Source organism: Formica exsecta, unplaced genomic scaffold, assembly GCF_003651465.1.
Source record: "Formica exsecta isolate Colony F162 unplaced genomic scaffold, ASM365146v1 scaffold96, whole genome shotgun sequence".
Taxonomy (NCBI): Eukaryota; Metazoa; Arthropoda; class Insecta; order Hymenoptera; family Formicidae; genus Formica; species Formica exsecta.
This window is the reverse complement of record NW_021853724.1, coordinates 27,487-52,477: the sequence shown is the minus strand read 5'-3', so window position 1 is coordinate 52,477 and position 24,991 is coordinate 27,487. Positions and strand designations below refer to the sequence as shown.

The window sequence follows — 24,991 nt, the reverse complement described above, 5'->3', positions numbered from 1 at the left end:
TATGTATTTAGTATTTTTTGCTATGACGATAAACATATAATCAAAGAAAGAAAGATATATATTTATAGCTTATTTAAAACATATAATTCGCAATCATTGGCCAATCAAATTGTTGATGCTTGCAATATAAGAACAAAATGATCAAAGAGAGAATTTTTGAAAAAATTCCCTGAGTTCGAATAAAATTCTATGAGAATTCTTTGATTTTTTAAGGTAAAAATGAAATCCCTGAGAATTACAGGTTTTCTAGGTTTTTTTAGGGAGTAGACACCATGTAATATGTTACAAAATATAGGTTTTCCAATCGGTAAAGCGCTACAATTTTACATTTTTGTAGCGTTAGTGTAAAAAACAAAAAAAAGAAAACTTACTAGCGGACAGAAACTTAAAAATTTTTTTTTTTTTCTTTCAGGACATCGAGCACGCGGACGTGCTGACGGTGGGTTTCAATGTGGACGGTGTCGAGCGTGTTCTCGACCTTCGACTGAACACCGATTTAATTCCGGTCGGCTATCAGCAACGCCACCAGCATCGCGGCACGTACAAAGTGCACACCCCGTCGAAAGTTGTAAGTACACTTGGGTACTCCCACAGTATTCACACCGTGGCATGTTAACCGCTTTTCCGCAAACAACGTCGGTTAATCGATATCGAGCGAGTGTAATTTTATCGGATACGGAGAGGACCGAGAAAGCATCTAAGATTCAGTTCACTTGAAGCCGACGCGGCCATTCACTCGCGCGATTCGTGACGTATCGAATGGCCACATAAAGAACGGCATTATCACCATTTTATGGCTTGATACGCCATGTAAAATTTACGATCGTATACAATACACGGTCGTTCATTCCGCTAAAAGAGGGATAATTGATGCGTGTAATTTTTCGCGCGTTGCCTGACGTTTTGCATAATTTTTGAAATATTATTATCGCGCTATTATTATTTTATTATTGTTTTATCTCGCATATCTTGTTTATATTTTCAAGGTCCTATATTATAGAGCGCGACAAGACGTTGTATATTAAACGTTGTGTTGCTGAGTTAATTATAAGCATAAATCAGCTGTTTAAGACTAATATCGCTATGTCATTAAAAAGAGATTTCGAGATTCGTTCATTATAATTAATGTATAATTTTTTTTATTTTATTCTTTTTTTATTTCAAATTTTTATTTTTTATTTAAATCTGTTTTTATTATACCTTACAATTACTCATTTGACAAGAGGATTAGTAATTTCGATTTTACGATGATTCTAGAAGTCGACTATAGAACCATCGATTTTACGATGCATCCATATAAGGTTCCTCCGTACAATTTAATTTTAATTTGACAGAACTTTTGTGTCATTACTATTTCCAACATTGGAAAACTTTAGACGATACTTCATTTATAATCAAGTCGACAAAAGTATGTCAGAAGAGAAATGGCGTTATTATAATAAAAACTAATTTCTGTCTCAAGCGAAAGATTACCATTCCTATTTCGGATAATTCGAATCTATCTCTGGGAAAGTTTATTTGATTCCACGCTCGGCTCGAACTTCCGGTCCCACGAAAATTAAAAATCTCTCCGCGGATGTCCGTTCCTCTCGTCGTATCTGCCTGCCGTCATCACGGATGGACTTGGCAGATAGATATAGGCACACCGTACACGTACAGGTGTAACGACTCGACCGAAATCGATCGGGGTGACTCACTCTGTCTGTCTGCATGTTTAATACAACGTCTCGTTGCAGACACATGCAAATGTGTAGCGATGTGTTGGCGGATGACGGGCGTCGCGTTATAAAACTGCGCGCGAGCGGTAGTGTTTCCGCTTTATAATTCAAGCACCGGTGGGAGAAAGGCAGGAAGGACGGAAAAAAAAAAAGGAAAAAGCATCCGAGAATACGTTAAATTGCGACATGTCCACAGAGTGAGTCGCGCAAAACGCGAAAATCGCCCTCGGAAAACTGCGCGAGCGGTAGTGTTTCCGCTTTATAATTCAAGCACCGGTGGGAGAAAGGCAGGAAGGACGGAAAAAAAAAAAAAGGAAAAAGCATCCGAGAATACGTTAAATTGCGACATGTCCACAGAGTGAGTCGCGCAAAACGCGAAAATCGCCCTCGGAAAACTCGGAAATTGTTCACGTTAATCATCCAATTCCGCTGTCTATCATAACATTTCTTTTTTTTTTTTTTTTCATAGCTATTTTAACTAGCTGTCTTATACAGTAAATAAAATAAAGCGGCAGAGATTAAAATGGGAAACGAAAAATTGAATATAAATATAGTCGGTATTATATTGTTCGCGACATGTGTTAATCGAAAAAGCAATTATGCTAAATTTCGCTTACTGAATCAGAGGCTACGAAATATCCCCGTATTTTATGAAAATTTACGGCAAGAGTTTCTGAATGTTATTCGATTAATTACAAGTTTTGGGCGAAATCGCGTGACGATTACATCATCCCGGTGAAAGCAGCAACTTTTATACGAGCACAATAATAAAATATCGATACGTTTTCCAATTTGAAATTGGAAGCATTTCTGCGACCCCGATACTATAATTATATCTCTACATTTTAATTATTATTATTATTTTTATTTATTTATTTTATTTTATTTTTTTATCCTTGCCTTGCGGTTTTGGATGGCTTCCAGTATATATTATACATACATTACATTTATTAGACAATTAGACATTTAAACATTTAGAACATTGTAAAACATTGTAACTTTAAATATAAAACATTGACATCTTGTAATTATAAAACTTTAAAACTTTAAACTTTAAACTTTAAAAATTCTAAAATTTAAAATTTACATTTTAATTATAATTGACGAAAAATAGACTGGATTTATTGAAGCATTTCTTAGTAAACTTAACGTTAGAAATTCTAATCCAAAAATTTATATACAGAACAAAATAATAGAATAAATATCATAAGACGTTTTTTAAATAGTACAAATAAAGTTAATGATATGATATAATAAGTATAAGGGAAAATTGTAGAACAAATTTAAACAATAATGACAAAATCAATAGGAGCTTTGGGTATTAAAGTAGACATGCTATAGAATATTTATATCAAATATAAATATAGTATCAGTGTGCTTAAAAGTTAAGTGTATTAGCCTTATCATCATAGCTTGAATTTGTTCTAAGATAACGAGCTAAATATTATTTCCCGCGTATTTTTTTTTATTTTTAAATAAAGTTATAATGATAAGGAAAAAATAAGAGTGATACTATTTATTTAATTATTAATAACAAAGATTAGCTTTTCTCTAATCAATTGCGATATCTCGGTAGTTGAACGATGATGGACAAGAAAAAGTTATCAATGTAGGACAAAAGTCATGCGTGAAACTCGCCATCGACAACTGTCGGAGTTCGTTGCGCTGACACCGCGACACCGTATTTACTGTTTTGCACAATTGTATTTAATTAATTGGCGGTTCCGACTCTGCCTTCCATCGTTCCGTTCTACCTCCCATTCTTCGTGATATAAATACAGTTCATCCGCGCGGATAAATTAATTTCAAGTTCGTTAAAAGAGAAAACAGAAGGATATGAAATGTGTAAAATGGAGATGCGCGATAGATGTGACTTCCATCAAAGGGAAAACGATTCGAGTCCGTTATTACGAGGATATATAGGATCCTCTTTTATCCTCTCAACGTGCGGTTCTGAAATTTACCGTCCCGGTAATAAGGACGCGGCTGTTACGAAACGTATATTTTTCTCTCCTTCGCTCAGCGCTCTCTCGTGATATAAATCTACATAATCTCCAATGCGGCGCGCACGCGATATTACATTTAATAGAAGCGAGGATAAGCTTACCGTGGGCGAATACAAAATTTCATATTCCGTCGACACGCCTCGTAACGCGCTTTCCATGGAGAACGTTACGCTCTCGCGAAATTTTTCTCTTATCCGACAATGAATCAAGCTGTATGCTTTATCCGTCCGTTATATATCAAACGGGTCCCGGTTATTATCCTTGAACGCATGTATAGGTGAAGGATGATTATGGATGTTTTGTGTTTTACATGAATTAAACGCGCACGAGATTACTCTAAATCAGTCACGTGTGCGCAAAGAATGGGGCAAGGATGTTATTTCCGGAATCCCTCGATTCGATAGGATTTTTTATCAGAAGAAGAATGCCGCAAACCACAATGCGCTACGATTCATAGCTTTCGAGATATCGATTTTTAAATGTAATTACAGCAATATTTTTACCACAATAATTGATGGTAATTTTCTGACACCATATGTATGTTTTATAAAATGTATTCTTAGTAGATTTATTTATCATTTATTTATGTGTAAAAATTGAACACTTAGGCGGGGGAGGGGCGGAGCCCTCCCCTGCACCCACACCTCGAAAAAAGACTAACCTAACCCAACCCATATACGAGAAGTGAATCTTTATTTTAAGTATTATCATTATTATTCTCACTTTACTTATTATTCTTTATATGTTTATGTACATATATGTGATCATTTGTTGCATTACGATGCAAATATTTTGAAATCTCGATATATTTTTCCAAAAAAAAATTAAAATTTGTTGCATTAAAAAATTTTGAAATCTTGATATATTTTTTCAAAAAAGAATTAAAAGTGTGTTGTATTAAAAAATTTGATGAAAAATCCTATGAAAATGACCTCTTGCCAAAAATTTTGAAATCTCGATCTATTTTTTCAAAAAAAAAATTGGAATTTCTTGTATTAAAAAATTTTGAAATCTTGATATATATATATATACAGGGTGTCCCAAAGCACCCTTGACAACGCTCGTGAGCAAGTAGAGCACAGTAAACTAAACAGGAAAGTCCTGTAACATTTTTTTTTATAATGCTTAATAAAGGAGTTATTATTGAATAACGTCTGGCCAATCAGCGTCGACCTTTAACCGCGCGTCTGGTAGTGTGCGTGAGCGTTTCGTCGCTACGGCGACGCACACTAACAGACGGGCGGCTCACTGACGTGCGTCCGGCTAAAAGTCGGCGCTGATTGACCAGACTTTATTCAATAATAACTCCTTTATTAAGCGTTATATAAAAAAAAGGTACAGGACTTTTCTGTTAAGTTTACTGTGCTCTACCTGCTCACGAGCGTTGTCAAGGATGCTTTGGGACACCCTGTATATAAATTGAAACATCGATATCTCGAAGACTATTGATCATAGCACATCGTAGTTTGCGGCATTCTTTCTTTCGGTAAAATATCTATCAAATACATGCAAATATTATTAAATTAAGGGGTGCCGGAAATAATATTCTCCCCAAGAATGGAGAGCGGTATACATTAAAAACAAACTAATCATTTAATTTGCTTAAAAAATCCATAAAATATATATTTATAAAGAATATTCGATGTGATTGGCATTTTTTTTTTAATTTTATGAAGATTTGCTGCTAGTAGTAATTCATGCAATAAATCTTTGAAATGCTTGGGTACGCGATAACATAGATCCTTGGATGCAAATAAATTCCTAGCTCCTCTCGCGTATTTGAATCTTTGCAATTTTTTTTTTATTTCATCGTTTAATATTTAAATTTCCAGAATACGGATATTTTTCTCTAATGGTAAAAGTAAATTTATTAGTGTTGAGAAATCGACTTTTTAGATAACTTTGCAATGAGAGGAACGTCTTTACAGCATTTTCACGGGATGAGTAAAACGAATGAGATACGCGAGGTGTTGTCAATAAATAAGCGTCGCGCTTGCATTAAATAATTATAGGACGATTTAACGATATCGACACGCTCTCCTATTAATTCAATCCCGTCTGTCACGGCATCTACACCTTCCTACGCGCCAATCGAATAACGGACCGTGGATCGATGGCCCTCGTAACGGAGGAAGCGTTTCAGGGACGATCCCGATACGACCACCCTCTGCGAGATCGTGCTTCTTTGTCGAAGCAACTTCTTTCGGGAAAGTAACGTGCTTGCTCTCCGAAGTAAACGGCTCTCCTCCCTCATTCCTTGCGGCGGAAAAAAAAGGAATCGAACGTGAAAAATCGCCGGGGTTTGCCAGCGGCGTGCGCACGTCCCAGAATCTGGGACAACTATATTTGTACTGTGAGCCGATGTATACGATACCGATGTGCATCCGAGAAACCGAGATAAGCCCGCGAGCTCTAACTTTGGAATATCAAGCACGGGCGTCTCGATTTCTTGATACATTATCGTGACTCACGCGCATCATGAATCGGACAAATGACACGTTAAATGATAGAATTAGATAAAAGAACAAAATCAAATTAAATGCGCAAGGCACACACATATACAGGGTGTTTCTAAATAAGTGCGAAAAATTTTAGGAGATGATTCTTTGTCGAAAATTAAAGGGGGGGTCTTTCATATAAAAACATATACTCCTATATTCCTCCCTGAGAAGTTACCAAGTCTTCCAAAGGGGAAGGTGAAAATTAAATTTTTTTTTTTTTTTTTAAATTTTGGACAAGTTGGAAAAATGAAATTTGGTGGACATTTTCCACTGGTAGAGAGAAAGGATACTTATTAATATTTTTTAAATCTTACCGTATCGTTATAAGGGGATGAAACTAACAACCCCTATTCAATTTTTTATCAGAACTTTTTAACGGACCAGAATGTGATCATCTAAAAATATGCGTTAGAAAGCTTGATTTCTTTAGAAACTTTTTTATTTTTTTTATTTTTTTTTGTAAAATCAATAGTTTTCAAAAAAAAGATAAAATACATAACTCCTTAGAGAGGAATATAGGAGTATATGTTCATATGAATGATCCACTTTAATTTTCGAAAGAATCATTTAAAATTTTTCGCACTTATTTAGAAACACCCTGTATATTTTTATTTATCTATTTATTTATGAAGAGAAGTAAAATTAAAGCATAAGTTTAATGGAAAGTTTACCTTTATGAAAAACTGCGTTTATTTTTCACTCGTGGCGATGAAATTACACGAGAACTTTTTTCAGTTTTGCGTCCCGAGTTGTTGTAGCAAGGAAAATTAAATATTTATATATATACATATATACAAAGTAAGAACTGTGAATTACGCGATGAAACCGAGAAAGAAATTTCACTCAAATGTCGATAAGATTGAGAGAAAATTGAAAAAAAAGAATCTCTTAAAACAAATGTGTATTTTAGCCAATGATATTCATGAATTTTGTGTGAATCTTGCAGGAACTCTGTCATTACCAAGGTAGCGTTCGAGATGTTCCCGGTTCGTGGGTTGCATTATCCACTTGTAGAGGATTGCGCGGTGTCATTTTCGATGGTGAGAACCTTCACCACATCCATCCGGAAGATGAGAACTTGGATTCTCCGCATTACCTCTACAAGCACAGCGATCTCATTGCCAATAATACGTGCGGTAAGTATATCTTACGCGATCAACCATTCATATTGTTATATTATTATATCGCATATAAATGTTTTTAAGGATATTTTGGCTGTACAATAGTAGCAAAAAACTGTCAAAATAAAAAAAAACATATTTCTTTGTTTATAAATAATTTCTTTGTTAAAAAGACACATTATTTTGTTTATACTGTTTGAAAAATCAGATAAATAAATCCGGATTATAAATAGAATTAAAATGTCACAAATTAATATGGTTTTTAACGTCTTCGTAAAGGAAAATAGTTATATTTAATATTTTTCCTAATTTATGACAAAAACTTTTAATCGTGAATATCCCCTAAAATCAACTGCAAGAAACAAAAAACCGAGTAATTTGCAGAAAGAGAGAGAGAGAAAGAGATAATATTTTTCTACAATTTTTAGTAAATAACTTTTAAACGAGTAAATGGATTTAAATCAAGTTTTGCACAAATATTTATTAGAATTTTCTTAATATATGTGAAAATTTTTATTTCGTTGGCAATATTTTTTTCTTGTCAAATTTGTCAATAAGTACTACAATACGCGATTTTCTATAAGAATCAATACTACCTTTAGACTTAAATAATTTCCAAACCGTTAAGAGAATTGTGCTCAGGTTTTACACAGATATTCAGGAGAAATAGTAGAACAGTCTATAAAATTTTCATGCTTTTGTCAACGTTTGACATATGACACATACATCCTTAAAAAAGTCACATGATTAATAATACATAAATATAGCGAAAAAGATAAAGATTGTGTTTGAAAGAGAGATTGATATTATTAGCGTGTCACTATCAGTATTTCTTCTCTCGACTTATAATTATTAACAGTGGAAGCGTCCACTTCTTTAAGACCGTTACCATGAAAACTCGAGATGATTACTACAATACTTCGAGGAGATACGTGACACGTGTCACATCTTACGAAGCTAACGACATTCATAATTAAGATCTCAGAGTTTCGTGACTAATAAGTTGACTCACACGACCTGACACTCCCAGATCATTCGTGTCGAGATCGTATCTGTTGTTGTCGCGAGAAACTTCGACGAGAAACTAAAGCGATTTCCACGGATTTTCCTTAAGAGTATTCACGAGCTTTGACTCTGAGAAACACAAACCTTTAGTAGCGAACTCTTGGGTTCTCATCCTCCCTCATTGTCAGCGCCCTCGCTCCTTCTTTGAGCACGGGCTCGAAGACCCGCCTCGGAAAGAGACTGGTCTCTCCTTAACGGTCTTAACGAATGTGAGAGCAAGGCCTCGAAGGCTCTTTGTCCACTGGTCCTACCGGGAATCTCGCTGCCAACGATCGTGTCTAATGTTTTTCCTCGGTTGCAGGTTACGAAGGCACGCCGCCGCATCACGTTCACCGACGCGATCATCGCGAGGTTGAAAGACTTTCCAGGGTACGTATGTGCGTAGAGAACGATGGAAAAAAAAATTTCGCGCAAACAGCTTTCCCCCCCTTCCCCCCTCAAGTAAATTACACGACTTCAAAGAATATAGTCTCGCAGAAGGAGGCTTCATATATCCTCGGTGACTTGTTTTCCTGCTCTTCCATTCTTTTCTACTTTTTGTTGGAAGATTCCTAAACAATTGGGAACGTCTGTAGGAATCACTTTGTCATATTGCATCTAGCGAAAATTGAAATAAAGTTGAATTTTTAATAATTAGTTAATTATTTAGCATCGATGATAAAAAATGCAAATGAAAATTCACTATCTCGCAGGAAATTATTAATTCTGATGAATAAAATTGATAATTAACTTTAATGATAAAATTAATGAATTTTACAATCAACATCACGTCGCTGTCCTTTTTTGTCTCGCAGCATAAAAGAGCGGCTGAAATTATTCGGGGGCCCTATAACGCGAACAGACAATCGCGTTATGTGGAGCTAGTACTTGTAATCGACAAGAAGGAGTATATGGCGCTCGACGAAAACTTGGACAAAGTACATCAGCACTGTAAGGACATCGCCAACATTATCAACGCTGTAAGTAACGTCATCATCGTCACTTAACTGGACGGTATAATTCATTTCGACCTGAATGAGAACGAGCTAAAGCGCACGGCGCTAGTTCAACAACTCCATTATCCAATTAGACGCTTTGAACATTTGCGGCTTCCTTTTCCTAAAATTCGTTAGAATATACTTGTAACCATCGGGTTTAGCAGTTTCATTCCACGAATTTTGCTTGATCTAGGTTAATTGGCTGTTATATACATAATTGTGTTCGCATGGATATTCAAGCCTTATTTTCCTCAGAAAGTAAGAACTTTACATGAATCTTGTTAATCACATGCGAGCCATTACACATTCTTTGCTGAAACTCATTATCTTTCAAAAATTGATTTATATATGTATATACAGGGTGAGTCACTAGAAATTGCCTTCTAAGATAGCTTCATAAATATTAATTTTAAACAAAAAGATTTAAGGCAAAAGTTAAATTATTTTGAAAGGGCTACATATTTTATATATTTATATTTTTTATATTTTTTATAAAAAAATTATTTAACCATAATAATAATTTCTTGTTTTTATAATCCTCTCTTTTAATTTCCCAATCAATTTGTCATAAATTTGATATTGTTGATTAATACAGGGTGTCTATCTAAAGTAGCCTTATTTTCCTCAGAAAGTAAGAACTTTACATGAATCTTGTTAATCACATGCGAGCCATTACACATTCTTTGCTGAAACTCATTATCTTTCAAAAATTGATTTATATATGTATATACAGGGTGAGTCACTAGAAATTGCCTTCTAAGATAGCTTCATAAATATTAATTTTAAACAAAAAGATTTAAGGCAAAAGTTAAATTATTTTGAAAGGGCTACATTTCGGTCGTCTTAGTTTTCATTTATTTATCTTTTTTTTTTAGATGCAGGCGTTAAAAAGTTTTAAAAGTCATCTCAAGTTTTTAAATGGGAAATCCTATTTTTAATCAGCTATAATTGTAGAGGATAAAAAAAATTAATCGAACGACATATGATGTTTTGACTGTAGAATGACCTTAAAATGACCTTGAAAAAACTTGAGATTACCTTCAAAACTTTTTGATCCCTAAAATAATTAAGACAACCAAAATGTAGCACCTTCAAGATAATTTAACTTTTGTCTAAAATCAATACTTATGAAGATATCTTCAAAAACAATTTCTACTCACCCTATATATGCATTTTTAAGATTAAATTTCTCGATAATTACAAGTTAAACTGGTAAAATAAAATTTGCTTGAAATTACCAAAAAGTTAGATTCTATTAATCGGTTTCTCTCGAAGCTTAAATATTTTTCATTTTTCCATTTTCTTTTTAATTTATCACCAATGACAGTGATGGATCTTTGTTTGATCTCTAATATATACACAACTGAGAGAGAGAAAGCGCGACACTGTATATTCCGCGGCGTGTACTCTTTGACGCAACGGAACAAAGAGATTAATTAGCGCGTTACTCAACCGTATCACGATACCGCGGAATCACCATGTAAAATACGATACAAGGGTATCTTGGTGTGTTTGCAGCTGTATATGCCGTTGAACGTATTCATCGCCCTGGTCGGCGTGCAAGTGTGGTCCGAGTCGGACGAGATAAATCTATCATCGAATGGCGACACCACTCTGTCCAATTTCCTGCGCTACCGTAGGGAGAAGCTGGTTCAGGATATACCCAACGATAACGCCCAGCTGCTGACGTGAGTGCTGCTTACAGTGCGAGATGCGTTATGTAGACTAACTGTAACGTAAAACGTAAAAACGAGCCGGACATTTTTCTTTCTCTACAATAGGCGAATCACCTTTGAAGGCGGAGTGGTAGGTAAGGCTCTTAAAGGACCGATATGCACCTACGAGTTCTCAGGCGGCGTTTCCATGGATCACTCGACCGTCGTTGGTTTAGTCGCGGCCACTGTTGCTCACGAGATGGGCCATAATTTTGGCATGGAGCACGACGGACCGGATTGCGACTGCCCTGAAGAGAAGTGCGTCATGGCTATACCTTTTTCTATTGATATTATTCTACTTGTGAATCGCTGATTCACTTCAAATCCATCCTTATTAATTATTCTGTCATTATTCCAGGTGCATAATGGCATCATCCAGCGGTTCATCCGGGCCAACACATTGGTCTACATGCTCGTTGGAACACTTGGCTATAGCCTTTGAACATGGCATGGATTATTGTTTGAGGAACAAACCGCAGAAACTCTTCGACAGTCCCATATGCGGCAACGGATTCGTCGAATCGGGCGAGCAGTGCGACTGCGGCCTGAAGGAAAATTGCGACAATCCCTGCTGCAACGTGACCACCTGCATGCTGCACAGTAACGCGAGCTGCGCCACCGGCGAGTGCTGTGACCTGAAGACTTGCAGGCCGAAGAGTGCGGGCACCGAATGTCGTAGCGCCGAGCACGAGTGCGATCTGCCGGAATATTGCACGGGTCAGAGCGAATATTGTCCAGCGGACGTGTTTAAGATGGACGGCGAAACCTGCAGCGTAGGCAAGGCTTTCTGTTATCAGGGCTCGTGTAGGACGCACGATGATCAGTGCAAACTTCTGTGGGGTCCCACCGGTTGGTCATCCGACGCGCAATGCTATGATATGAACAACCGGGGCACAAAGAACGGTAATTGCGGCTACAATCGCATCGATGCGAGCTTCATCAAGTGCAATGATCAGTAAGCTGAGGTTATATCGTATATGAGAATAATACCATGAGAGAAATTGGATTTTGATGTATCGGATCTGTTATAGAAATCTCCTCTGTGGCATGCTGCACTGTAAACATTTGAATGAAAGATTAGAATTTGGCATGGAATCGGTCGCAACCTTGAGTCACTCCTTCATCAATAATGGCGGAAAGATAATACCATGTCGTTCGGCTATAGTCGATCTCGGATTGAGCGAGGTCGATCCTGGACTCGCACCGGACGGCGCCAAGTGTGCACCTGGAAAGGTAAAATATTTCCAACGACGAAAGTTTGATTTTTTTTAGCGTGAAATAGACCAGAAGTGTAAACTGAATAGTTTGGATAATCATAATTCGCTTATATATAGATGTGCGTGAATCAAAAATGTATGTCAGTGGCGGATTTAAGAGCATCCGTATCCGGCGGTAAAGCCTGCCCAAATAATTGCAACGGTAACGGAGTGTGTAATAGCCTTGGTCATTGCCATTGTAACCGTGGTTTTCGACCACCTGACTGCCTTCATCCCGGAATCGGAGGCTCTGAAGATAGCGGTCCAGCCGAAGATCCAAACGGTAAATATCTTACCTACTTATATCTACCGTATTAATCGATAAAAAAAAAATCACATTCGTTTAGCATTTTAAATAATTTCAGTAGAAAAATAACACTTGATAATCTGAGAAAAGACATTTTAGTTTGATATATATAAAGAGATATTTTTATATAGCCCTGTGTGTACAGTAATCAGTTTCATAAAAAAATTATTTTCTGTGAAATTGACGCATTACTATCCGCATCTCGTTCTTATTAGCCCACTAAATTTAAATTTAAGTTTTAGAGTCTTATTAAATTCTCTTAGTTGATATTTTTATAGATTTACATTTTCGATTGTATAAATGTATGATATGCATTTCATGTGCTTTCAGCGCGGAACGATTTCATAACTGCACTCTATGTTATCTTCTTGGGAGTGGTACCTGCCGTAGCTCTGCTACTACTCGGAGTTTGGTACATCAGAAATTCCGCACAGCATTGGAAGAAGGACGTGATGTCTACGTATGTATCTAGTTTCAACCGTTTTAAAGAGAAACGCAAACCGCATGCTAAGTCACTCGATGTTCCTACGTCAAAGACACATTACACTGCCGGTAGTAAATATTTCGGGGTGATCTCCGCCTATTTCGTGCCGAAGCGAAAGAGTACCACCCGTAACGTGAACAAAATATTCACAATCAATGATAACGCCGCGCTCAAAGAGTCGTTACAGATAACCAAGACTGATTTGATATCCACCACAAATCCGGACGCTATCAAATGTAGCAATAATATCGAGTATAGAAAGTCACTGCTATTCGGCAATGTAAAGCCGAACATTAGCGCACAGTCCCAAGCGCAAAATAACATTGCGACTCTTTCTATACCTGCCGTTGAAATTCAGTTGAAAAAACCTACTCCGCTTAGGTCGGAATTAGGCTCCAAGATATCGGAATGTATTCAACAGATTCAGAGAAAATCACCTAAAAACGTCAAAGGACTTACGCTCAACACAGAATTCAAATTCGAACACTTGAATGAGAGTCCAGCCGGTACGTCTGATATTACTCCAAAGCCGGACGTATTATTTAATGATTCGAAGACACCTGCTCCATTTTACAATAAAAAACCACCACCCCCACCGGTACCTGCTCAAAGCTTAAAACCAAAGATCTGAGCAATTTCTGATCTGTCTTTACGAATCTAATCATGCGTAGATATTTGGCGTGAAAATTCACGTATTTTTAGAAAAATTTATTGATTTATTATTTATATAATGCATTATGATATATGAGTTTCGAATCTGTTTTAGTCTATAGTAATGGAGCTTATCTTCAGATTTCGATAGATCAGGAAAGAATCATTCCAATTAAAACACATCATTTGCACAAAAGCCTAATTAAAGACATTCAAAGATTTTATCAGTATATGAAAAGCGTGATAATAATTAAAAAAAAAGGTCAGAATCAGTTATTATCGAGTATGATATTTCTTAAATAAATATGAAATAGATAGTTAATTTAAGAACAATTTTACTCAATATAGTGCAAATATCGTAGCATTCTTGTACGATGAGTTATGATTTTTGCATTATAACATACGGGGGACTCGAAAATGGTGACGGTATATAGAAGTAATATTTGGACATTACTGTCAGAACACGCTAAAGTAATTCCTACTGTGATTCCAACTGCTGATAGTCGTAATAATATGCTCTCCAGTATATTGTTATTATATATATAGTCAAAAGTTTATAATAATATTTTTACATAAATTAGATAAAAAATGAAATTAATAGCTAAGAATAAGTGTAAATATAAATTATATTACGTTTATTTCACGCGTCTATCGTGATCAAATCTGTTCAAAACAGATTCTTTTATGTAACAAACGTAATGAGATATAATGTAAGGCCTGTAATTGATGTGTACACACTTCTTATTTAGCATTTTGAATTGAATACATTTTTAATGCAATATGCATTACTTGTGTGATCGCAAATTTAAAATGTCTAAGAACATTATTAGATGAACAGCGTTTTGTTCTCACTGACTGCTCATGTACTAAAAAAAAATTGCTGTTTAGTTTAAAAGGCTTTATTTCACTCTCTTAATTACATATTAAATATATAGAAGCGATCTAAGCAAAACTTTAATATGCATCAATATACTTTACAATATTAATATACACCTGCAACATAACTTTTATATGAGACAAATATTTATCTTTATTCTAATTTACACAATTTTTCAAACTATTAACTTTTCAATGCTACACGCATTATAATAAATGTTAAATGAGACATTCAATTTTGTAGAACAAAATACTGTTCTATTATTGAAAACCAACGAATTTTATATAGGAATTATAAAAGTAATATTTTTACATGGACATATTGCGCCATAAATGCGGAAATTGTTGAAAAGTTTGCGTAACATGTAGAGCATGTGCAGGAAATTATGTTATATGTGAGCATGGGCATGAATAAAAATTCTCTTCTTACTGGCTTTGAATTTTACGAAAATTGATAATTTATATAAATTAGAAGCTAAATTTGGAGAACGTTCAAAAGATAAGTTTTATTGATTGTTTCTCATTATGTTAACGATTACTTAAGAAGTACTTAATTTTTATTATTAAAGAATATTTTTTTATTTCTTTACTCATTTACTCATTGGATATAGAAGATAAATATTCAACGAATGTTACTCATATTTAGATAAATAAAATGTACGATTTATTATTATTAATAAATATAGTATTGATATACAGTATTTTCAGTCTTCCTCAATGATTTCCTTTTCCAACTGCTTGCTGTACTAATATCTTAATCTGTAACTAACATTTCCCTGCAATTGTTTCTTGCCTGTGCATGTGTTTGGATTTGCGGTGAATAGTTATGCATTTGAGAGAAATGCTTATACATGATTATTTTTCACACAATGCTGAACATATGCATGTGTTGGATAAAGTGTGTGTAGTATATGATAAAAAATTTAAAATTTATATATTACTTCTCATACTATTTAATATTTTAATAAACACATACACACGCACATATTTTTGTTTCATCATCAAGATTTGCATAAGGAAAACACAACACATGTGTTTTCTTCTTACATTCTAATTTATGCTGAATAGAAAAGATTCTCAGATTTATCTTACTACAAACCAATACAGCTACGCACTAAATATCACATAATTGCGCTTACAAGTTCCTCAATTCCTTCGCTTATAATTCTGCTTCAAATTTCAGGACCGATCGCGGCCACAATGGATCGCTAATCAAAACAATCGATCGTTCGAGCCCCATGTCTCGTAACATTGAGACGATTGATTCTAGCCTGAGTCAGGATCCGGCATGCGTAAGTTTGCTGCCTAAGACAGAGGCCGACGAGCGCTACACCAACAATATGTTCGGCCAGTTTAAAGGCTTCACGATCACGCCAATCCATTCAAATCAATCCAAACTGGCCGAGCCCACGAAACCGGCCCCGCCTCCGCCGCCAGGGTGGATGCCTACCGTAGCAATAAAGACGAACATAATTAAGTCGAGCATGCAAAGGTGCAATGTACCGCATAAAAGCAGTCTGTTAAGTTCTAACGTCAACGACGCGACCGCGCCGATGTTACCGCCATTAAATCCCGGATCTACGGCGCGACCATTAATCAGCAGTCCCGTATTGGCGGCCACAACCTGCACATCTGTCGAACTGGTAGCCGCCAAGTTACCCACCAGATCCGCCCCGGACGTACCCACACGTCCAGCTCCGGCACCGCCGACCAACGCTTCCACGACTCCCGCAAAACCGCAGAGACCCAACAGTACGCCGTTGACGAACGTGATATTGCCGGAACCTGAGAAGAAGCTGGATAGAGGCAGCACACTCAATCGAATCGCATCGATGTTGCGTCCTGGTTCCGGCATCATGAGAAGCAACTCCCAGAGGGACGAAAGGAACACGAATTCTCTGCCGAGGAACCAGCATCATAAGGCCAACAAGGTCATCGACAAGGAGATCCTGAGAAACTTGGAGATTTCCAATCCGATACCACAGAAGGACATCGAGATCGCCACATCGGTTATCCCGGTGACATCAGCGACCGAGGTTGAGAAGAAAAACGTGGTCCTGCGCGCTCAGTCAATGAGAGACAGCAAAATTACGCCAAAACCTCTTATCCATACATTCGGTTCGATGCGTCAGACGACGCCCGTCAAAAGACCCACCAGTATTCCTGCCAGCACGAGGCCTACGTCACCACCTCCAGGTCCGCCGAACATCGCGCAGACAGAAAAGTCTGTGGAGAGTACGATAAAGATTCCAGGACTGCCCGGTTATCAAAATCCACCCATAAAGCCATTGGAGAACGTTTACGATGACTGTATGAACTTAATCGCGGAATCTTCGTTGTCGGCCTTGACAGAGATCACGGAGGAATCGCCCACGAATGACAATATCTATGCGGTGATAGAGGAATCTGTACCAGAGAAGAACAGGAAGAACACGGAATTGGAAGCAACAATGCGAACCGATAACGAATACAAACTACCGAAACGTATTGACGCGTCGTCCACTGGTGGTATGAATGGTCTGGAATCGATGGGTCTGCTGTCGGAAATCGTATCGGAGATCTCGAATCGCAATTTCGACTCTATATATTCTACCTCGACGCTAACCAGAAAGAAGAAAGAGAAAGATAAGGAGAATGCATCAAAAAATGCGGAAAATACGGGCTCCGATAGTTCCCTGGGTAGTTATATGAATTCGAATCACTACAAAACACCCGGGAGCGTTTACTCGAACTCGACTTCCGGCAAGTTTAATTCCTCGAGCTCCACCACCAGCTCCGGTTATCTTCATCCATCCGTGATAAATGTTCCGCAAGTGGACAGAAAAGAGACAGATAAAAATATTTCGGACGCGAATGACAACTTGAAACCCATTGAGAAAAGCAAGCTAGATACCCTCAAGTCTAATAATCCTAATATAAACGACGACCTGTCCAAGGAACTCGGCATGAAACCGCCTGAAAATCCTGTAGAACACAAACCGTTCGCTCCGACCAAGATTCGACCGTCTCATTTGATACATATCAAGAAGGACGACCAAGCTGAAAGTAAGGTTCCGGTTAAGCCGCCTTTGAACAGGACTAAAACGCCACCGAACATCGCGAAAAGTCCGACTTCCAGAGAAATGACCGAGTCGAGCGTGAAACTCACGAGACAAAGTTCAGATAATACATTAAAGTCGTTGAAATCTTCGTCAAAAACGTCCGATGCGAGTTCGATAAATTCGGCGAAGCAACGTTCGGACGCGAAGCAAACGCAACTGAACGCGACCAAGTCGAATAGCGATTTAGATAAAGAGGAATCGCGTACAACCGTATCTGTCAAAAATGTGCCTTGTAGTCCTAAGGATAATCCGGGCAAGTTCAATAGCCCGGATTTGGTCTCGAGCTGCTCGAACTCGAATCAAGGCGGCACGAAATCGCCGGACGTTGTGGGCAGCAACCCCAAGTTCAGTCTCCCTTTGAAGACATCCGCTCACAAGACACCCATGCTGCCAAAAAATGGTGGACAAAAGACGCCTACGACGCCGTTGAAACCTCTAAACATTACGTCCAAAACTGGTCTCTCGGAAAGGAAGAAGTCTCCGACCGGCAACGCGGGCATAGCTAAATCATTATCGCAATCTCTCAAGGATTCGAATAATGCCAAGGTTGCGACGTCGCATTCGACTAAGGCATCCGCTAAGACGGAAACGATCAAGAGCGAGGATGGAGGAACGAAGACGAATCCGCTGCAAAAGGCGGCGAGTGGTAAATCTAACGTGGCGTCACTTCAGCAAAAGTTTGAGGCCAACAAGAACAATTCTGGTGTTATGAGAACTATATCGAGTGCGAATAATAAAAAGCCGGCGCTGGCGCGAGCAAAGTGACGGAAATGAGCGGCAACGGCGTAAAAAAAAAGAAAAAGAAAATAAGTAATCATCACGAAAGAGAAACGAAGAAAATCTATACTTGAAACATTCTAGTCCGTCATTGATTTATTCTCGTTGGAGGAGGTATATGTACACGTAAACGAATATACACGTTCACGCTGATGTAAGCATGCACGAGTATAAACGTAGATACCCGCATACATACACACACATAGGAGGGCGATATATATCTCTGTAACTTTTTAATTAAGAATCCTTAAACGGAAGTTGAAAGAAATAGTACAAGGATCGCGAATCTTTCCCTCTAAGATCCATAAAAAAAAAAACGCTGATTTTACGAGCAAATGTTATATTTCTTGTCAGGATATTGTAAAATTACGGTCGTACGTGGCCGTTACATAGGAGAGACATAGTATTGAAAATTGTAAATATAATAGCATCCACTTAAAAATTGTCAAATATTTTTTGTAGAAACTATCCCACGCATTGCCGACGTTCAAGCGTACCTACACATATAAGCCAATAATTACCGTAATATTTATCTTAAGCATTTTATAAGAAGCGATATTACGAGATAAGTGACATTATTTTCGAGACCTTCGCTTGAAAGTGGAGAAGGGCGTGTTACGAAATTAATTAATCTCTGTGATATATGTATATGTATAAAGAAATATACTGCACAGAAACACACTGTACGTCATCTTGTTACGACTAACAGGCTATAGATGCGACCAAAATTATTTTATATCATACTACACAAATGTGGAATATGACGAGAGCCCCGTGAGAGATATCCGGCGATCGGATCGAGACAAGGCAAATGAGCATGAGAGAGAGAGAGAGAGAGAAAGATGAAAGGGAGATCTTTGAAATTTCACGTAACTTATTCTTGTATTCATTTTATTAATCCACTAAAGATTGATCAATTATTAAAAGCGATGTGCGAGAATTTGTGTCCTTGACAGAATCCGATACATAACTAGATCGCAGTCATATCTGACAGACGTTATTCTGTTAATAGAAGGCCTCTTTCCAAAGATTAAGCTGTAACGAAATCTAGAATATATATATATATATATACAGACACAAAATTGTACCTTCGAGATTCTGTGAGAATCAAAATTGAAATGCCATTAATTAAGAAAGTTTAGGTGTTGGCAATCTCAATAATAACATAACACTGCGAATCAAGTAAAGTTAATATTCTTTCGATAGTAAATTAAACTGGTATCATTAAGTATTTCGTCTCAATTGCATATAGTATCACGCCTTTATTTTTTCATCGTTCTCCGCGTAAAAGAATTAGCGACAAAGGCTTGCTTCGTCTAAGGCCGCTCTCGCAAAGACTAATTATTTATTTGACTGATCCGTGTAAATATTGTTTATATAAGATAGACACATAGGGAGAGAAAGAGAGAGAGAGAGAGAGAGAGAAAGAGCTAAGTTTTATACAATGTACCTTCGGACTGGATAAGTTAAGTTGTAAGTTACCCATAACTATATTATACGTGCGATTGTGAGAAACAGCTTCGATTTCTTGAAAATATAAAAAAAAAAATGTAGATTTTATTATATTAAGAGCGTAAAAAGGTGGAAAGGTTTTATTGAATTGAGAACCGACTATATATATATGTGTATTTACTCGTTTTTTGTTTCCTTTATTGTTTCGTACAAAAATATAACAATGGATAACTTTTCATTCATAGTATTCAGTTTGTAATAGTTCCTACACGCGAGTATTCAGAAATCACATAGAATTTCGCCAAAATTCAATAAAGCTTTTTTACTCACGTATTCTGTGCATTGCTTTTCCGCTTGTTTCTCTATACGTGATGTCGTATGTATGTGTTGCTTTTCATTACGAGACAATCAAGCATTTATTTTGCATACGCGTTCGAGGATGAGACTTTTGGCTCAACAACTTGCTTGTTATTAATAAATGAATGCTATTTTAGTAAGAGTACTCTTTAAAAAGAAAATGAGAGAAAAAAAGAATTAAACGTCACACTAAACTGTGTAATTGTACAACGTGTAATTGTAATTATGATTGTATAATAAAAAATATCCGACAAATTGGCTTAAATACAACGATCGTTATCAGGCAATAAGCTTACGATGTCATATGCATGATGAAGTTACAAGATTTCATCTTACAAATAACAACAATAACAACAACAAGCATTATTGCAATACATATTGTACATTCAGTACCAAAGATAAGTAGCATCTATGACACTGCTGAGATAAGTACTATTAGAGAGAGAGAGAGAGAGAGAGAGAGAGAGAATATAAAGCAAAAAAGAAGATTTAATTTACGTAATTACTGTATTTTTGAAATTATATCTTTTTTAATCGCGTATTTTTTTCCTAATATAAGAGAAATAAATTCCGAAATTACATCATTCTCAATACTTGATATTTTCCAATATGAGCGAAAAGTCAAGAAGATTGAAAGAAAGTGTATAAAAGCGCAGAATGAGAAAAATAGAACGCGCAGAGAGAGACATACACGAAGAAAAAGGGAGATATAAAAAGAATAAAAGAAAAAAAAGCGGGTCTTTTCTCGAGAGTGCGATCTAAGATCGATCATGCGCGAGGAACGGCGACAAGTAGATGTGCGCATGCGCGGAGCGTTTGTGTGTATCGCGGTTTCGTCGATGGCCACCACCGTCAAAATTAATTTCGCGATATTTGCCGCTATTTTTTCGCCGTTTGCAACGGCGACCCCGCGTTTGACAGATCACGCGTCGTCCATTGTCGGATGAACATCGGAGCACGATTATCATCCCTTTAAGAAGACCGAAAGTATCCGGTTCATTGACGTACCGTGTATGTATCACCGAAAAAAAATTGGTTCTCCGGAAAAAAAAAGAACCGTGCACCACTGTGTGATACGAAGGATTGCACAAGCAACGCCGACAACTGCTTTATATTAAAATTCCAAATCATGCCACCGACTGTAAATCGGTCGTAGCGAGTCGCTCGCTTTTCTCTCTCGTAAGTATGAATTTAAAAATTCTATATACACAGCTGAACCACATAGCTAACGCAATCGAATAAATATGCGGGGAATCCTAGAGATATATTTTGTCTATAAATCAGACACTAACCTACAAATGATTTTTTGCCGCGCGATATATTTTTCATTCTGATACGTTCGTTTTGTTTTGTGTTTCAATAAACGAAATAGAATCACTGAAAATTTATGAAATTTGGCGTTGATCGTAAGCGAATTTTTCGAAATTATAGGAGACCCTATATTGTACGTATTGACATGGTGAAGATGGCATATGCACCACTGCCCAAGCTTGTACCCATAAATGCATCCAACATGTGTCCAAACAACATGGCGAAAATCGCTTTATCCGAAGTAAGTTACATAGTTATTGTACAAATAGAAAAGAAAATGAATAAAAAAGTATATTATATTATATGAGAGTATTTTATGTTGAATGTTAATATTTGTAGCAAAGCAATCAGTCACTTAACGTATTACACAATATTACAAAATGCAATGTTATTTGCAGGTGTTGCAATCGGATCCAGTAAAACGTCTTTTTAATCAACCAAACATTATTATTAAGACAATTCCTCTAAGTTCAGTGGCTGAGCTTGATAATGATATATTTGATAATAAGAGAAATGGCATGAACGCAACAACACTGAAACCACCTTCAATATCAATAGTTCCTGTGAGGATACCTGACGAAGAAAGAGATGATGCTAATCTTCTGCCTTCAAAAATAGAGGACAAGAAATCGGAAATTGCTCTGTTGCCTGTTAAAAAAAAATTATGTGGCCACTATGAACCATGCGAGAACATTACTTGCGATGTAATGGTACAGCAGTACGTAGATAACGACAGAGTATCACCTATGTTAGCAGTGAACATAGAAGAGGAAGAAATAAACGCGCCAGTCGGAAAGCACTGCAAAAATGAACATTGCGACGCGTTGAGTATCGATCATAATCGTTGTCGTCGAGCGAAAATAAAGTTATATAGATGCGATAAATCTCGTGTGTGCGATATTTGTGGGATAACGCTGAAAGGATGGAAATCTCGGATATATCACAGGAATTGCACAAGAAAGGACGAGTACAGACACAACAATGTAGATAGAGCGCATTTGTTAAAGGAAAGGATGCGCGAACGTGAACTGCAAATTTTAGAAATTGCGAAAATGAAGAGAAACGATTACTCGGATCCCGCAAAAGCGATAGAAACTTTGCGGAAGAATGAGGAGATAATAATCATTCCAAAAACAGCGCCTAGTCAACAACCGATTATTACCATAACTTCAGTACCCACCACTCAATCAATTGGCACTAATGTATCTAATGCTCAACCTATCAAAATTAATTCACAAGGAAATAACTTTGCGAATATTTTTGGAAATGTGCCCTTCACGATTTCATCGCAAAACACATCGCGTCCGATAGAAAGCAAAACGCAACCGATAAATCAAGCTGGATTTTCAAATTTGCAACAGAAGTCGTACGTGACATCTACTTCAACTCCTACTTCCGTTCCTGCCTCTGTTGCTACTTCTGCTCCAGCTTCATCTTCGCAGAATCAATACGTTCGTCTGGCAACTTGTTTGTCTCAAACTACTAATATTCAGCCTTTGTCGATAAACAATTGGGTCGTATCACCATCGCACGTTTTGACGACCACGCCGATTCAGGCTAAACCATTCTTGACGCCGATACGCGTGGTGCCTATAACTAACTTGATAACTGCGCCGTCATTGCTACATCGGACGCAGGGTATCCCCAAATTCTGCATCATGGCGGAAAATGTGGTAACGCAGACGACTATACCAAATCCACCACCGCTTCAGCCCGCTGCTGCAATCGCCGCTAATGCTGCTAACACTGCTACGACAACTACTGCTGTTACTACTTCTAATACTACTACTACAACACAACAAAAAGACGCTTTAAAAGTTCCGATACAGCATTATTCGATACAAAAGTTGCACAAAGGACAAAAGATCTTAAAGAGGAAGAAGACTTTTTTTTGCGATTACTGCTCGAAACATTTCAGCACCGACTGGTATTTTAAAATGCACGTCGCGAAGCATAAGGGTGTAAAACTCTTCTTCTGTAATCTTTGTGACGAATCTTTTAGCAATAAGTATGATATGAAGAAACATATGACTAAACAACACAATAGTCAAAAGGATATGTTTACGACGCATCGGTCAAAAGAATTTGCTTGCGATAAATGTGATTATGCTTGTAAATCGTTCACTTTCTTCAAAAATCATATTAAAACACACGCGACATTGAATTCTGATAAAGCAGATATCAAAGTGAGAAGACAGAAATTAAAATTTTCAGAAGAAAAAATAAATCACACAACATCAATACATGATTCAAACAGAAAGGATACGAAGGAAATAAATTGCCAGGATACACCCAGTAACCTGGACAAGAATAAAGTAATTTCTGTTGTTGAAACAACGACACAAGATAATGTCAAGATTTTTCAAAATATAACCGACAAAAACGACGACGACATAGACTTATCGATGATTAATGAAAACAATAGTGCAAAGATGAATGGGTTTACCCTCGTTTCCATAGAAGGAAGTCTTGATCCCAAGAATTACAAGCCAGAATCTATTATCACGTCGTGATAAAAAATTCGTGCAATATATTTTATTTATAAAAAATACGAATTAGACGGTATTTTTCCAAGTGTTGTTTGATACAAAAAGCTTGGAAGAATGGAAATATATGTGGAAAAGAGTATCGGAGGAAGTATCCTATTGATAACCAAAAAGCGTTAAATATAAATATTGGTATGTGTTTTGTACAATGCATGAGCAAGGTATACTTACATTAGAATTAATTTATAATATTGTATTCTCTGATGTAAGTAAGAGTACTGACAGTGCTCTTCATGATAGTTGTGTAGCTTAATGATGTGGAACACTGTGATATGAATCTCTTTCAACACAAAGGATTCTTATTTACGCAATCGCACTTTAAATCGTGTAAATAAAAACCGCGACGAATAAAAACTGCCCATATTCTTTTCCGCGTGGAAAAAGAAAACGTTTATAGAGAGAGTAATATTTTAAATTTTATTTATTTATACATGATAATTTAACATAATGATTTTAGTAAAATTTTTAATATGTTGATTGTCAGGGCCACCAGTTGATGCTAGTAATTTTTTTCTTTACATTCCTGCATTAAATATAAGATAAATCACAGATTTTTTTTACATACACAGCATACACACACACACACACACACACATATGTATATGTGTATATATACATGTATATATAATACTACTATTTTATTTTTTTGCCTCAAGTGTTAAAATATAAGATTTTGTTATTTTCTACTTTGAATAAATATGTAATTTTATTTTATAATCACAAATACTGTTAAATCTTTTTTAAAGCAGAAATCAAAAAATACAGAAAAA

General features: G+C 36.6%; 2 protein-coding genes across 2 annotated transcripts in view; both read left to right on the top strand.

Moving 5' to 3' along the window:
• Positions 1-20,014, top strand: part of LOC115245378 — a 134,023-nt gene extending 114,009 nt beyond the window's left edge. The window contains 12 exon segments of the mRNA XM_029823663.1: positions 413-568; positions 7,172-7,361; positions 8,713-8,780; positions 9,206-9,370; positions 10,907-11,076; positions 11,170-11,361; positions 11,462-12,058; positions 12,135-12,336; positions 12,438-12,642; positions 12,997-13,126; positions 15,861-18,528; positions 18,531-20,014. Coding sequence (XP_029679523.1) covers positions 413-568; positions 7,172-7,361; positions 8,713-8,780; positions 9,206-9,370; positions 10,907-11,076; positions 11,170-11,361; positions 11,462-12,058; positions 12,135-12,336; positions 12,438-12,642; positions 12,997-13,126; positions 15,861-18,528; positions 18,531-18,629 — 4,842 coding nt within the window. The 3' untranslated portion in view covers positions 18,630-20,014.
• Positions 20,015-21,183: 1,169 nt separating this feature from the next.
• Positions 21,184-24,839, top strand: LOC115245372. Its single transcript, XM_029823659.1, has 3 exons — positions 21,184-21,543; positions 21,796-21,916; positions 22,074-24,839. Exons 2-3 carry the CDS (start codon positions 21,821-21,823, stop codon positions 24,186-24,188), a joined length of 2,211 nt encoding a protein of 736 aa, XP_029679519.1. The 5' UTR covers positions 21,184-21,543; positions 21,796-21,820; the 3' UTR covers positions 24,189-24,839.
• Positions 24,840-24,991: the final 152 nt, after the last annotated feature.